The 14,753-nt window shown below is 25.6% G+C and overlaps 1 protein-coding gene across 1 annotated transcript in view; it reads left to right on the top strand.

Moving 5' to 3' along the window:
• The window catches only part of LOC123292317 (zinc finger protein 80-like), a 34,164-nt gene that overhangs the window by 4,510 nt on the left and 14,901 nt on the right, over positions 1-14,753 (top strand). Inside the window, exons 3-5 of the mRNA XM_044872927.1 lie at positions 822-929; positions 1,056-1,144; positions 9,548-9,698. Coding sequence (XP_044728862.1) covers positions 822-929; positions 1,056-1,144; positions 9,548-9,698 — 348 coding nt within the window. The remainder of the gene's footprint in view (positions 1-821; positions 930-1,055; positions 1,145-9,547; positions 9,699-14,753) is intronic.

Raw genomic sequence — 14,753 nt, 5'->3', positions numbered from 1 at the left:
AAAGTATGTCTAATAACCTTGGTGGAACAGATGTCCATAAATTATATCTCCTTCACCCTGTTTTATGAAATGCCAAAACAATAAATATAAATTTGTCACTCTGTTTTTTTTTTTTTCAATATATCTTTATAAATTATAGCTCATGTGTTTTTATGATGTATGAACTATATAATATTGTTAAGTTTTATTCAAATACATTCAGTAGTTTTTGCGTGTAAGTGTAACAAACAAACAAATAAACAAACAAACAAACAATCTTACTTTAGAAAAATTTTTAGACAAAAGTCGATAAAGGTCATTCGAATGTGTTAATAAATTTTAAGCCCAGGTAAATTCTTATGATCATTTGAAGATCAAGTACAAATGACTAGAATTTCTGGTCAAAGTTATAGACACATGCAAATGTCCTCTATTTCCCTTGACAACTTTTGGCTGAATCATTTTTCTGTAGCGTATTTTCTTTCGATTAAATGCAATAATAACATATTTTTCCGAAAACTAACGATTTTCGAAAAAATGTTATTTTTTTTTATGAGGATCAACTTTCTAATTTGAAGTGTTATTCTATCTCTTACCTTTCAGAATCTAAATTGACTATTAAAACAACCCGGAAAACTAAACTAGGTCCAATCTGATTTCAGAACATGAAATCACCCACCAATCTCTGCAACTTTTTTTAAGTTATTTTTTTATGGTTAGCTATAAAACAAGCTGTTAGCCATGATAGATTAAAATGGTCCCCGGTACATTCATTTTTAAGATTAAGTAACAAAAATGATTCATACCCAAAAACTTATTTTGTTGTATGTATTTGCTTTCAGATGATGAATTACCATTAAATTTGAGTACAAAATCACGACGCCATAGTATTTGGTCACCAGGTAGTTTATGCGAACAAGAACGTTCAAGATCACCAATTATTAACAATAATTTAACGACTGTACCTGAAAAATGTTTAAATAATTCAATAAATTTTTCATTAAAAAATGATGAAAATAGTCAACAGCAACGACATCACATACAACATGAAGATAGTCAATGGAATTTTGTACGACAGAAAAATGGATGGGATTCTGAATTAGATATCAAATCGAGTATGAAAATATCACCAAGTGTTGGATCAAATGGCGAACGAACATTTCAGGTATGTGATTAAAAAATGTTTTTGACTTTAAATTTTATTAGTATATAGAAGTTAAAAAATTAAAACCTATTTGGAATCTTTAATGGGCCTTATCTATGAAAACAGATCTACTCAAACAGTGACCTTAAATATCACAATGATAAGAAAAAAAAAAGCTACTAAAACTCTTTTTTTTACCTTCCACACAAAAAAAATTTGTCGTTCAAAGATTATCAACTTTTTCGTAGCTATTCTACAGGTTTTCACAGGCTAGGGCCAAGCATATTTTAATTTGTAAAAAATTGAATATATCCAACGATCCAGCCAAAATTATTGGATTTAATCTGTCTGTAAATAAAGTATAAATATGTAGTTATAGTGCTTTTTGTTTTAAGCTGGGACCAGGATTTTAAAAAATTGTGTACATAATAAAAACAATTTTTAATACAATCAGTACTGAGAAAAAAAACAGATAACATAAAATTACACAGTGCCATTTAGTTCATTAAAACATTCCACAAAATCAACTTTGGGCGGGAAATTTTTCCGCTCTGTATTTTCCAATATTTTACCCTTGGATTTTAATTCATAAAATTATTAATTCAAAATATTTTAAGAATGAAAATAAAGTATGCCACCATAAACTTTTTTATTAATAATTTTTCAACCCAAAAGCGATCTATAATATATTTAGTTCTTCAATTTAAATATTTTATAATGTTTGAAATCTTTTCTGCATTTTTACTTCCTTGCTCTTGTAAAATATTTAATAAATACTATTTTTCAAAACATTTGATTTTCTAGTCTAAAATCAAGAAATAAAGAATATAACGTGGTAATCTTTGTTTTTAAAGTTAAAATTACCCACCGAAGTATAAAAAAGTTATATTCATAAAATTTACTCATGATAGAAGTAGAATGGGGTAAATTTGAATGCTTTTAAATCATAAATCTAAAGCTCATGTAAATACATATATTATTAGAAATATTATGAAAGTTTTTGAAGGAGGAATTAATTAGATTAATTCATGATTTATTATTTCTATTATATTGTCTAGGTAATGTACAGAATGTCCAAGTTGAATAAACATAAAAAATATAAGAAACTTAAGATTTAAAAAACAAAATAGGGCAAAAAACTTTTTCGAATTTGTTTCACCCTGTAATTATTTCATTTCTTCCATTTTTTGTAAAAATAATAAATCACATTGTTTTTATTATTGATTACATCCATAACTCTTTTTTATTGCATATTATTGAAGAATGATTACTTTTACAAAGAATTTTAAAATTATTGTTAGAAGATTTTTCCTCTAATTTCTGGAATTCAATTTTTCAACATTTATATCAAAATGGAAAAGGTAGTTTATACAGATAAAATTCTTTTCTTATGCATTTTCGTACACTGTTCTGTATGTAGTAAATTCATAGCATCATGAACAAAATTTTGGTATAGGTGTTCATAAAATCACCTAAATAGTCTATTTCCGGTTGTCTGTCTGTCTGTTTGTCGTTTATCCGTCTGTCATCACGATAACTCTAAAACAAACAGAGATATCAAGCTGAAATTTTTATAGCGTGCTGAAGACGTAAAAAGTGAGATCCATCTTGTAAACCGTTAAAGATATTACAAAACTTTAAATCTAATAAATGTTCTTTATAAAAAAATAAACTACTTTTGTTTGAAACATTTTTTCGTAAACATTACTGCTTACCCGTAAGAGCACAAATTGTATAGTATGTATTATATGGGAATATCAGTGATATATGTGTGACATGTATGTATGTATAATGTGACAGAGTAATCAACACTGTCTATACATGGTATTTCAACAATTAACTCAGTCAATTGTTTGTTTTCACTTGTTTTACTTGACTTAAATGAATTTTAAAAATAAAATATTGAAAGCATAAACTCATTTGGAAGTGCTTATTAATTATGAGTTTCAGGCTGAATGTGTAATTTTAAATAAACTGAAAAGCCGATTTTTCAGGAAGTCTGAATAGCTCCCATAGGTAAACAAAGAACTAATTACTAACCTCATTTGTTTTTAAATAAAAATTCTAAATGAATATCCAAAAAGCAATAAAATTTTACAAAACAAAACAAACAGCTGCTATATATTTTTTGATGACGTACAAAAGAATTTAAAATTGACGCTATATAGATTGATTCTGTATAATATACGTTATACGAGTAGTAAATACTTATAATACCTATGTATGTATAAAAACATATGTTATATTAAAATACAGTCTGTTGCTCTAATAATTCATTTGTTCACGAAACGTATTAAAAAAAAGTATCAACGTTCAGATAAGTAAAATATCGCTGTGGAGGTCTTTCAAATTTTAGTATGCAAAATTAATTTTGACAATTTAATTATAATATTCAATAAATTTTAAAACAAAAACAGTTATCATTTTATAGAATTTTTGTAACCGTTTTCTGCTGTTTGTTTTGCAAAATGAACATGATTTAAGTATTTTTAATAATTCAAAGCAAAAAGATTATTTATTATTTATTAAATTAAGTCAGTGGGGGGTAGTCAGGAGATAGATATAGTGATTGTATCAATTGCTGATATTTCCAAGCAAATGTGTCAACATAAGAAACTCAATCCAACTGCTTTTCCACAATTTTATTATCATTAAGGATGTATTTAACTACAAATAACCATGCTCATTTTATAACATACTCTATACACAGATTTTGTTTTGATGACGGATTTTTGAAACAGGTTCTTCAAATGCACATTAAGTTAATGACAGCGAAAATTGCATCCGTTAAAATTTTCTGCTAGGTATTTCTATATAAATTTTAAAGACCATATAAGTTCTGGCGGTCACTATTTAAGGATATCTATGGAAATATTTCGGTATTAGAAATCTACAAAGCCCTAGAGCTAAAAGCAAATTTGTGAGTGATTTCCTCACCTGAATATTAACTGAAGCATAACGCAAATTCGGTAGCTTATTGTTACCGAATTTGCGTTATGCTTCATTCCTGATTAAACAATTAAAATATTTTAAAACAAGTCTTGCATTATATTATTTATTATTATTATTAATAAAATCAATCTCTCAATTTTTTAAAATTATGTTTCTAAATATTTCTAAAAAATCTGGGTCCCAGATTTGCTTCAAAATACTATATAAATGGAAAAATAAAGTTTTAAGTTAGGGAAAATATTTTCAAGATGTTTGTTTATATAAAAAGTTGAAATCTATCATGACTCCAGATCTTAATAAAGTTGCCAGACTTTATATTTAATCTTAAGCATTGTCTTAATTAAATTAATTATGAAGGTAGTAAGAGTGACTGGCCGGAAAATTACTATGTGCTGCTCCAGGAGGCTGTTAGTATTTGACCTTAAGGAAGTGGTAATTTTATTCTTAAGAAGGAATTCGCTAAGTTTATGCAACACCTGCTTGACGAATATTTTGTTCAAAAAATTTATATATGTATAACATTGAAAATAATTAATTACAAATTGACAATGATTATTTTTTTATTATCGGATGTTTAAACAAGTGGTTTAGAAGTTGAGAAACTTTTGAATTATTTCAATCAAATACTTATTTGGTTTCCTTATTACGTAACACAAAATCAAATCTTTACCTCTGTATACGCAAGCTTTGTTCTTTGCTTTTCTTTCAGAGTCCTCGGCTCCCTTTTGCTCTGTACTTACCTAAAAAAAATACTTGGTAGCGAATTCCTCAAACCACAAATGAGTATCTGCAGTACTTAATATATAGTATAGATTTTCCGACTTACACCAATATGGAAAACTAATTATTTGATTCATACACTTTTAACTGTGTAAAACAATCGAGGAAGTGTAGGTACTTTTGATAAGTGAATATTCATTGACAAGAAGTAGTTTAAAAGAAATAATCATTTTTACATAATACAATAGTTAATTTGTTTCTAAACAAATTAATTTCGTTGTAAGAAGTATGTTTGATAACCTCGGTTGAACAGATGTCCATAAATTGTATCTCCTTCACCCTGTTTGTTTCAAATTATTTTATTTACTATTGAATAATCTTTGCCAGCTATTTAAGGACAAATAAGCGGACAAAGCTGCAGGTAAAAGTTAGTGCATCCATACGCATAAAAACACTTTTTGAAGTTGCGTTTTTTTGAAATTTCTAAAAATAAAGGTCCCATTTTAAGTCACTAAACAAGAAATAAGATCTCACTAAGTCACTAAACAAGAAATAAGAAACGTTATAAAGATGCGAATAAAAAATTAACAAAACAACACGAGCAAAGCCGTATAAAACAAAATGAGTACATTACAAATTAATAAATTATTCTATTGTTACCTTTACACAAGTATATTGTATTGTTGATACAAGTGTTTCAATATTTAGAAATCCCATATATCTGATACTGAAACCTCAACAACAAAGTCATATTGGTACTTATAACAATATATTAATATAAACAATTCATTATTCATATTATATTATATTAATAATAATAAATATATATAGTTATATTATATTATATCCTTAATTTATTTATATTTTATTCTGTTGTCTGTTTTTTATGTGTTAAATATTGTCACAATATTTGTTATAAATATCTTTTAATTTTTTATTTTTTTTGAACGTGATGAATTTGTTTTGTGTTTTCTGAATGATTGCAACAATGATTTAATACTTTCATATGATAATACAAGGTATTTCTATGAAGTAGATGTATATGATTTAAAATCCTAGAAGAATATTCATTCATTAATATTCGTTGTAGTGTTTCGAAAAAGTAAAAGTTGCTATCTTTGATTTATATTCTTGAATCATTTACATTTTGTACTATAGCTTTAACTTGCGACTTCACCTTATGTTTTTGCCCTTAGATACTTTTTTTATTGCTTCAAATATATAAATAGTTTAATAAATTAATTCCTCTTTAGAATAACCCAAAACAGAATATTATTGTTGGATTCTACTCTATACTATATTACATTTTCTTCTCTCCGGTGCAAATATGTAAAGATTTTGGGCATTCGACAAGCAAAAACGCTACATATAGTTGGCCATGGAAAAAGCAAAACTTTTCCATGCACCAATCCTACTTGCAATGTTTGTCCATGTGTGTAATCGAAACCATCTTCGATTGTTTTATACAGGTTAAACTGTAACTGTAACTGTATATATATATGGTAAAAGTATAGGTTTTAAATTTTTTTTAACTTGAAAAACGTCCATAAATTGTATCTCCTTCACCCTGTTTTATGAAATATCAAAAAAATAAAAGTAATTTTTTTCTTTATTTTTTTTTCTTTACATAAATCTTTATAATAAAGCTCTTGCTTGGTGTTATTCTGATGTATGAGGTATATTATTGTCAAGTTTTATTAAAATCCATTCAGTACTTTTTGCGTGAAAACGTAACAAACAAACAAACAAACAACCTTACTTTCACATTTATAATATATATGTATTGTCAAAAACTTCACGTACATTTATTTGCGCTCCCACCATATTTATACTGAATTTTTGATAAACAAATTTTTTGTCCCTTTATGAACAAAATTAATAGCACACTCTATATATGATAAATATTAAAATTAATTTCATTTTATAACTACATAGTATCTATGATTTTTATAAAATATCATTAAACGTTGCCTGCCATAGTTATAAGTAGTATTCTTTTGAATGGGACAAAATTACACATATCTATATATTTTTTTACTTTATAATTTCTTGAATATAATCAAAAAGATATCTGAAATATAATGTCATATCATGGAAATATAATATTAGTTATTATAAAAAAAAACTGATAAAAATTGCCTTTTTATTTTTAAATAATGAAATATTTATACGATTAACATTTCATTAAATATTTTTACTGCATTCAATTTACGATTTGTTTTTAAAAACTGTAATGTCCTTGATTTTAGAGAACTTCTCAATTTGTTTAAGTCCATAATGATAGTTTTTTATCAAAGATAAAAATAAATTACTTTTACAACTTTTTTAACGAAATCGCCATACTTATACGAATTTTTATTATTAAGTTTTTTTACTACATACAAATATAGTTCACAATACTTTTATTTTATTGTTATTCTGATAGATGATACAACTTGGCTATAATTAACTTGCAGAGTCTGTGTTGTGATCTGTCGGTATCGTACACTGTGCGCTGTTTATATAGTTACAGTCAATTGTTACCGTGCAGTTTAGCAAATTCTAGAACTTTCACGTATGTTCTATTGCATATATTTTACTTGTTTATGTTTTCTATCTTTGTTTAAGTAATATAAAACGATATTGTTTGTTTCTTTTTAGAATTGTCTAGAGATTATTTATATATATTCACAACAGTTTCGATAATGGACTTAAAACTGAAACATATCAACAATTTTATCAAATAAAAGAGGATTTGCAAATAAAAACAAAAAGTTGTAAAAGTAATTTGTTTTTGCTTTTAACAAAAAATCATAAATTAATAAAAATCGCTATTCGTTCCGTAGATAGAATATCTTAGCCCTTTCGGTTTTTCGTGGCACGGTAACATTGAAACAAATGACAAGCAATGAAATAACTATTTAAAAGAAAAAGTTTAGTATTGAAAAGAAAAAGTTTTATTTAAATAGGATAATTATGGAGTAGGTAGAATTTTCAAAACTAAAATTATGCGGGAATATATGTTACACAACGCTGAAAATCACGTAATAAAATAGGAAAATTAAACGCTTAAGTTTTATAACTCTTCGCTTAGGCTAAATAAATTTCTTTTATTGTAGAGGAAAACATTATCAAATTAGTTTTGATTACGAAATCAAATAGTCGATAACTAAACTGTCAACCTGAATTTAAATTTCAAATTTTAGAAAAGATTTACAAAATTTGAAAATAAAGAAACGCTGTTCTATTCTTAATAACCAGGTGTATTATCATGATATTAAATCATTAATCTATTTTTTTTTTATTGTACTACTTATGTTACATTTGATTGGTTGAATATATTACAGACAAATTAATAATTATTATAAAAGGGTTAAAAAATTCAATATTCACGGGTGCGGGGTGCGGTGTACTTATGTACTACATATACCTATATAAGTATATCATCAGATCGATTTAATTGTTTTATAATTAACAGGTGATAAGAGAATCTTTCCACGTGCATAATTATTTATTAAAATTTTATTATTTATAGCTATGTTTACATTATTTAAAAAAATACATTTCGTGAGTTTAAACACGGAAACATATACAACCAGAAATTTTGAGAATATATTTATGCTTCCATATATAATTGTGACGTTATATTTGAGTTTCAGAAATTCTCAAATAATTTGGTTTTACATGTCCGTAGCATTCTTTGAACTACTCTGTTAGTTTATATCTAAATAATCCCCTAGTTGGTCCGCTTCTTCGATTTAAAAAAATAAAAAATAATCAAGTAATTTTACAATTTACTACTAGAAAAACCTTCTGGAAAAATATTCTTGCACAATGCTCAAATTTTTGCTCCATAACTTCATCTAACACAATCTTCTTGAAATGATTCTGACATAAATATATACAGGCGTTAAAGAAGCGTGAAGAAATTTTTCTGAAGTCGTTTTAGACAAGGATTGTCCCAAAAGCCATTTTTTTGTCATATAAACAAGAGTAACTGTGGACAAAATTATATAAACATGTACAGAAGACACTTTATGGATTCTGCTTTTTACCCTTTTCTTTAACTTTTCTTACATATTTGTTATAATCCAAACCTACTTCTATTAGTGTCGATCGGCTTAAACCTAAGTACTATTTGAAAAGTTAATTTCAATTATTTTTGTATTATCTTTATATTTAAAATGGGTTATTTCTTTTCTGTTTATTAATAACTAGAGTGATACCTATATGCTTCGCTGGGTTTAAAAGTAAAGATTTCTCTTGCTTATCCCCTTTCTATAACACTCGAAATAATGGTAAGAATTGTTTTACACAGGTAAAATATATGTATGGTTTTCTATTTTTTTACAGGAATAATAGTCTTAATTATTCATTGAGTATATTAGAAAAAATGACCGTAAAATATTTTATTTTGGCTATTTTTACAGAAATCTGCAATTTATGGTAATGTCAAATTAAATTGATTTTTAAATTTTTTTTTATTTTTTATTAATATATCTTTATTAATTATATCTCATGTGTTATTCTAAAGTATGAGCTATATTGCTGTACAGTTTCATTAAAAACCATTCGTTAGTTTTAGCGTGAAAGCATAACAAACAAACAAACAAACATGCTTACTTTCGTATTTATATATAAAGATTATCCAAGAAATTAATATTATGATTTTATCAACTGATAAACATAGGTGTACAAATCTCTTGATTGTCAATCAATTTTATTAAAAGCAGTACGTAAATATTAAAAGAATTTTTTTTCTTATTGTTGCAGTGTAAACAATGTGGAAAATCATTTAAACGCTCTTCAACTTTATCAACTCACCTTTTAATTCATTCAGATACACGACCATATCCATGCCAATTTTGTGGTAAACGTTTTCATCAAAAATCAGATATGAAGAAGCACACTTATATTCATACAGGTAAGTGTTAAAATATATTTATTTTTATCATGTTTCAAAACTTACGTAGCAAAATTACCCTTTGATTTAAAAATCTAGGAATAAGATACTGTATTAATATATTTGAATTACATAAAATCATTATATGACTTAAAAAATAATAGGTTGATTAGAATAGGAAATGAATATGACTTAAAAAATAATAGTTTAATCTTAATTACACAAAGAGTAATAGATATCAGATAATTTATTATATTGTTATATTCACTCAATGCGTAATCATGGTAGGGAGAATCAGATTGACTTCAGCGCTCTCAGTGGATAATTTTAGCGTAAAAAAGGGGCTGTTATGACTAGCTTTCTATATGACTAGCTAATTGTTTACATACAAATGGGAAAATAAGAGACGAAATTGCACAAATAATAATTTTTAATAAATAGTATTAAATTTTCAATTTAAACCATATAAACAATCCATAGTAATCAGTTTAGAATACAAAACATGGATAGGCGCACAACATTTGATACTCATCTCCAAACATAAATCTACGCATCCCCAATTTATTATTGTTCAATTATAAGAAGAATTTTTTTAAGGCATACTTTTCAAAAAAAAATTGTTTATTTCCTGCGCCTACACCATTATGCCAGAAAACCCCTCAATTATTGTTTCTTATAAAGTATATGTAAAATAATTTCTTATTAGATGTACAAATTTTTAATGGTACAACTACTAGTTTCTCGACTACAAATAATATGTTCCTGCCGGGGCCGCGACACATAGTTTTTGCATATTACAACTACTTTCATAATTTTCATTATTTATAATTTCTATGATCGCAATAATACAATAAAAAAATCACGTGTCATATTGATTGAATTTGAATTTAAAACAATAGTCGTAGTTCGTAGTTGATTTGCAACAGATGGTGTACTGATATAAGTACTAACATGTCTATGTTTCGTGACAGTATATAGTTTATAATAAGATTTAATGTATTTATTAAATAATATTTATGTATCAAACTAATATACTTTTATATTATTATGCACAAATATGGATATACCACAAAGTTTTGATGCTAAACTTAGATAGCTATGGTAGGTAACTAAATCATCTGTTAAACATCAGATAAACACTTATAGACCGATCTTTTCAAGCACGAGCAAGGTATCAACTTTCAATAAAGAGCTTCACTTGTTTGTAGCTTAAATATGGGTTATCGGATTATTTATATAAATAATTGACTTCAAAAATAGGCATAGTTAACATTGCCGAAATAGGCATAGTAAAACGACTGATATAGAGATATTTTGTTAATTTTCACCTAGATTTGACCATGAAAATAAAGAAAAAAACAATCTTATTGAAAGTTTAGACATTAATAAAGACATTAAAATAATAAAAAACCATGTCTACGGGCTTCAAAGATATCGACTATTTTAAAAATAATTTCAGAAATAAAATTTTTTTATAATTATATTTTTAATTTTCTATTATGATATTACTTGATGAAATTAGAAGAGAAGTAAAAATAAATTTTTCATTGTATTCTAAGTTTTCAATTGCTGTCTTAGTTTTCGAAATTTCGAAAATTGAAAGTTTCTTCTTATAATATGGAAAATTGAATATTTCATTTCAACAAACAAGGTAATATTTAGTGAATGTTGACTACTGATTACTTCAGTGAGCGAACATTATATTAACCAATCAAACATTGTAATGAAAGCTCGTTGGTTTAAATCGAGACCGCTTATTGCTCGATCGGTAGTGTGAATGCGAAAAATGACTTATTAGTGTTCTCGGCGTGTCCTTAACTAAAAAAAGAGCGAATTATTGTCATCATGCTGCATCAAGGTACCAAACAATATTGCAGAATTTAAAATATTTACTTTCGCGTGATTAGTATGTACATTAAGTTTCATTTTTACAGCTCAAAAATTTATAGAGTTATCATTATCTGTTTCTCGAGTATTCATCGAAAATTGGGCTTGTAATCATCTCTGTTCTATTTCCCTCGCATCTCATCTGTTTTCCCTCGCAGTAGTTTATACGGCGATAATATGGTATGAACTTCAGAGCCTGCTTTTAAAAATGTTTAAAAAGTTTAAATGCTTTACTTAATGAACTAAATGTCTTTTAGTATACTTTTACTACGTATACTATATTTCTTCTACTACGAATGAAGTGAAGTGTTTTCTTCTTACCAATCAAAGTATATCGATTGAAAAAACAATTTTATGTACAATTATATTTATTGATTATAATAATACCTATATTTTAAACATACTATAGTTATATTCAATTATAAAATTGCATACATATAGTACCTATAAGTAAGTAACAAAAAATCCAACATTGATTTTCACAAATATAATTGGCATTGTATTATTAAAAAAAATTGTTTTTTCATTATTTGTTAATCTATGTTTAAATAATTATATTTTTTTTTATACCGCATTATTAAATATTCATAGTTTATATCTATGATAAGTATGGAGTGTAGTTAAAAGAATACATTTTAACCCATAATTGTTGTATCCTGTATTACAGCGTTAGTTTATTATCGTATAATTTTAGTAAACCTTTTTATATCATTGATATTTTTAATTTTAATTCCATAAGTTTAAAAACAGAACTCATATACCAATAGGGAGTGTTCATGAATTTTGAACACTGGCTCTGAGACCAATATAAATATCTTTAATATATCTTCCATAGGATGATTATAGATTTCTTAAATGTTATATATATATTTTTAAACGAGGTATTCGTTGTTTGCATAGTCATGGTAAGGACAATAAAATCTGTTATGACTAATTTGCAGTTCTTTACATGTTAATGCTATAGAAAATGTCAAATTAAAATTATTGAAAAACACTAATTAATTAAACTTAATGCATTAAAAATTATGAAAATAAGAAATCAAATTTCACAAATATTACTTTTCAAATGTAAATTATCATAATTATTTATTTTGTGAGACAATAATATTAAAATTTCAATGTAAGTCAAAAATGCAATTCAGACAATTATATATGCATCTATACAATTCTATAATTAAAGAAGTGTATCGTTACCTTGGAAATGCCTCCAATAAAACTCACGCACGGTGCGAATACGTTAATATTTTGTTGTGTAGTTTTGAAATCTCACATTTTATTCAATAGTGAAATAGATAAGAAGCTAGAATCTCGAAATATTCACACTGCATATGAGTAAAATAGTAAAGTTTTGTGTAATTTGTTACAGTATATTTTACACATATTATTTATATTCATACTTTCTTAGTATTACATGTTTTATACAAAGATTTGTTCTATTTAATAAAAAATAATAACCATTAATTTCATGCAAAACAATAAAAACATTTAAACCAATATTTTCAAGTTCTTTTTTTATAGGATTTATTAATAATTAAATACTTTCTTAATATTTGTTTTCAAATGCAGTAAATACTTAATATTGAATTCTAAGTTTAAATGTTTTATATCTTCTAAATTCAAAGAAATAAACGAAAACAAAAATTAAAATTGGATTCAATATTATTTGCATTATTGATTGTTTGCTACAGTTTTAAGTTTTATAACTTTTGCTTACATAAGTTTTAATATTTAAACATTTGTCTAGTTAATAAGAAAAAAAAAGTTTTAAAAAACTAAAATACACGCTCTTGTAACGAGCTGAACTAAAAGGTAGAAAATTATTTCTTTAAATTCATTTTATCGCAAAAAAGCGTGCTAAATTTCAATTATTGTAAATATTTTATAGACAGATATTGGTAAAAGTAAAGTCATTATAAAATATTTTAAAAAGCACCATACGCTTTTTACCATAAAATGATTTTTTTAAAGAAATTATTTTCTACCTTTTAATTCAGCCAATTAAAAAAGCGTGTTTTTAGTTTTTTTTAAACTATTGATTACTTTGTGTTTTTTAGTTTTTTAGACTCTTTATTGATCAAAAATTCAGTATAATTATGGTGGGAGCGCAAATAAATGTATATATTTTCAGATATAAAAATCGTTAATCTTGAAAATCAAAAACTTATTAAATTTTGAAGGGAGTCAAAATCATGTTCAAAGTTTCCGCTACATACTAACAAGTATACTTACTTACTAAGATACGTATGAAGCTAATTAAAGCGTGTTAAAGAGCACTTCTTTTTTTGTTGGCTATATAATTTTGATGTAAGTATAACTTAAAAAGGCAAGTTCATTTTGCTCAACTTTTTGCATTAACTTAATGTTCAGTAACTACTAGCAGTTACACATCCGCTTCGCTGGGCCATTTTTATCTTTAAACAAATACTATCGGTGTGGAACTCTAACTCTTTTTCTAAACAATTGCACACACTAGCTAGACAATTGAATATAGAGAATGGCATGTTAATTGCAAAATGAACTGATTATACCTTAGATTTAATTTTTGACAAAAGGCTGCCATAAGCAGTAAACCAAAGCATATATGTAGAAAATATAATCAATAACTTATAATCACAATTTATTAAATACAAGAAAACTTTTACATTATTTAATTTATTTTGATTTATAATAACTACAAAACGTTTAAAACTTAATAATAATCTCTCTTTTCAAAATTAAAATTGTAGGTATATTCATATATATTTATAATTACATATCAAATAAATCGAATCGAATAAAGTTTGTGAATATTTTATTGAAGTAATCAAATTGATGTTCATGATTTCAGGATACGTAGATAGATTTAGTTATTTTATCGTTATATAGGAATATTTAAATACGCGCGTGATTCTAAAACAAAAAACTTTTATTAATTTACTATCTAATTAAATATGAAAACTAACTTCTGTTAAACTTTTAAATGTTCTGAATTAATTGTAAGAAAATGATATAATAACTTATTACAAGTTTCTATAATTATAATGTTGAAAGGATTAGCAATCAAGAAATCGGCTAGGTTATACTATACTTGCATGAAATTTCCAGAACCCTAATCTAACCCTCTTTCTTACTTAGTTTTATATAACGATTATAACCTTTAAGGACTAGTTTTTGATAGTATACCCTTTCAGGAATAAATTTTTCGAGTAG

The sequence above is a fragment of the Chrysoperla carnea genome, chromosome 1 (genome assembly GCF_905475395.1).
Source record: "Chrysoperla carnea chromosome 1, inChrCarn1.1, whole genome shotgun sequence".
Taxonomy (NCBI): domain Eukaryota; kingdom Metazoa; phylum Arthropoda; class Insecta; order Neuroptera; family Chrysopidae; genus Chrysoperla; species Chrysoperla carnea.
The sequence above is the reverse complement of the archived record's forward strand: the minus strand, read 5'-3'. Positions and strand labels throughout refer to the sequence as shown.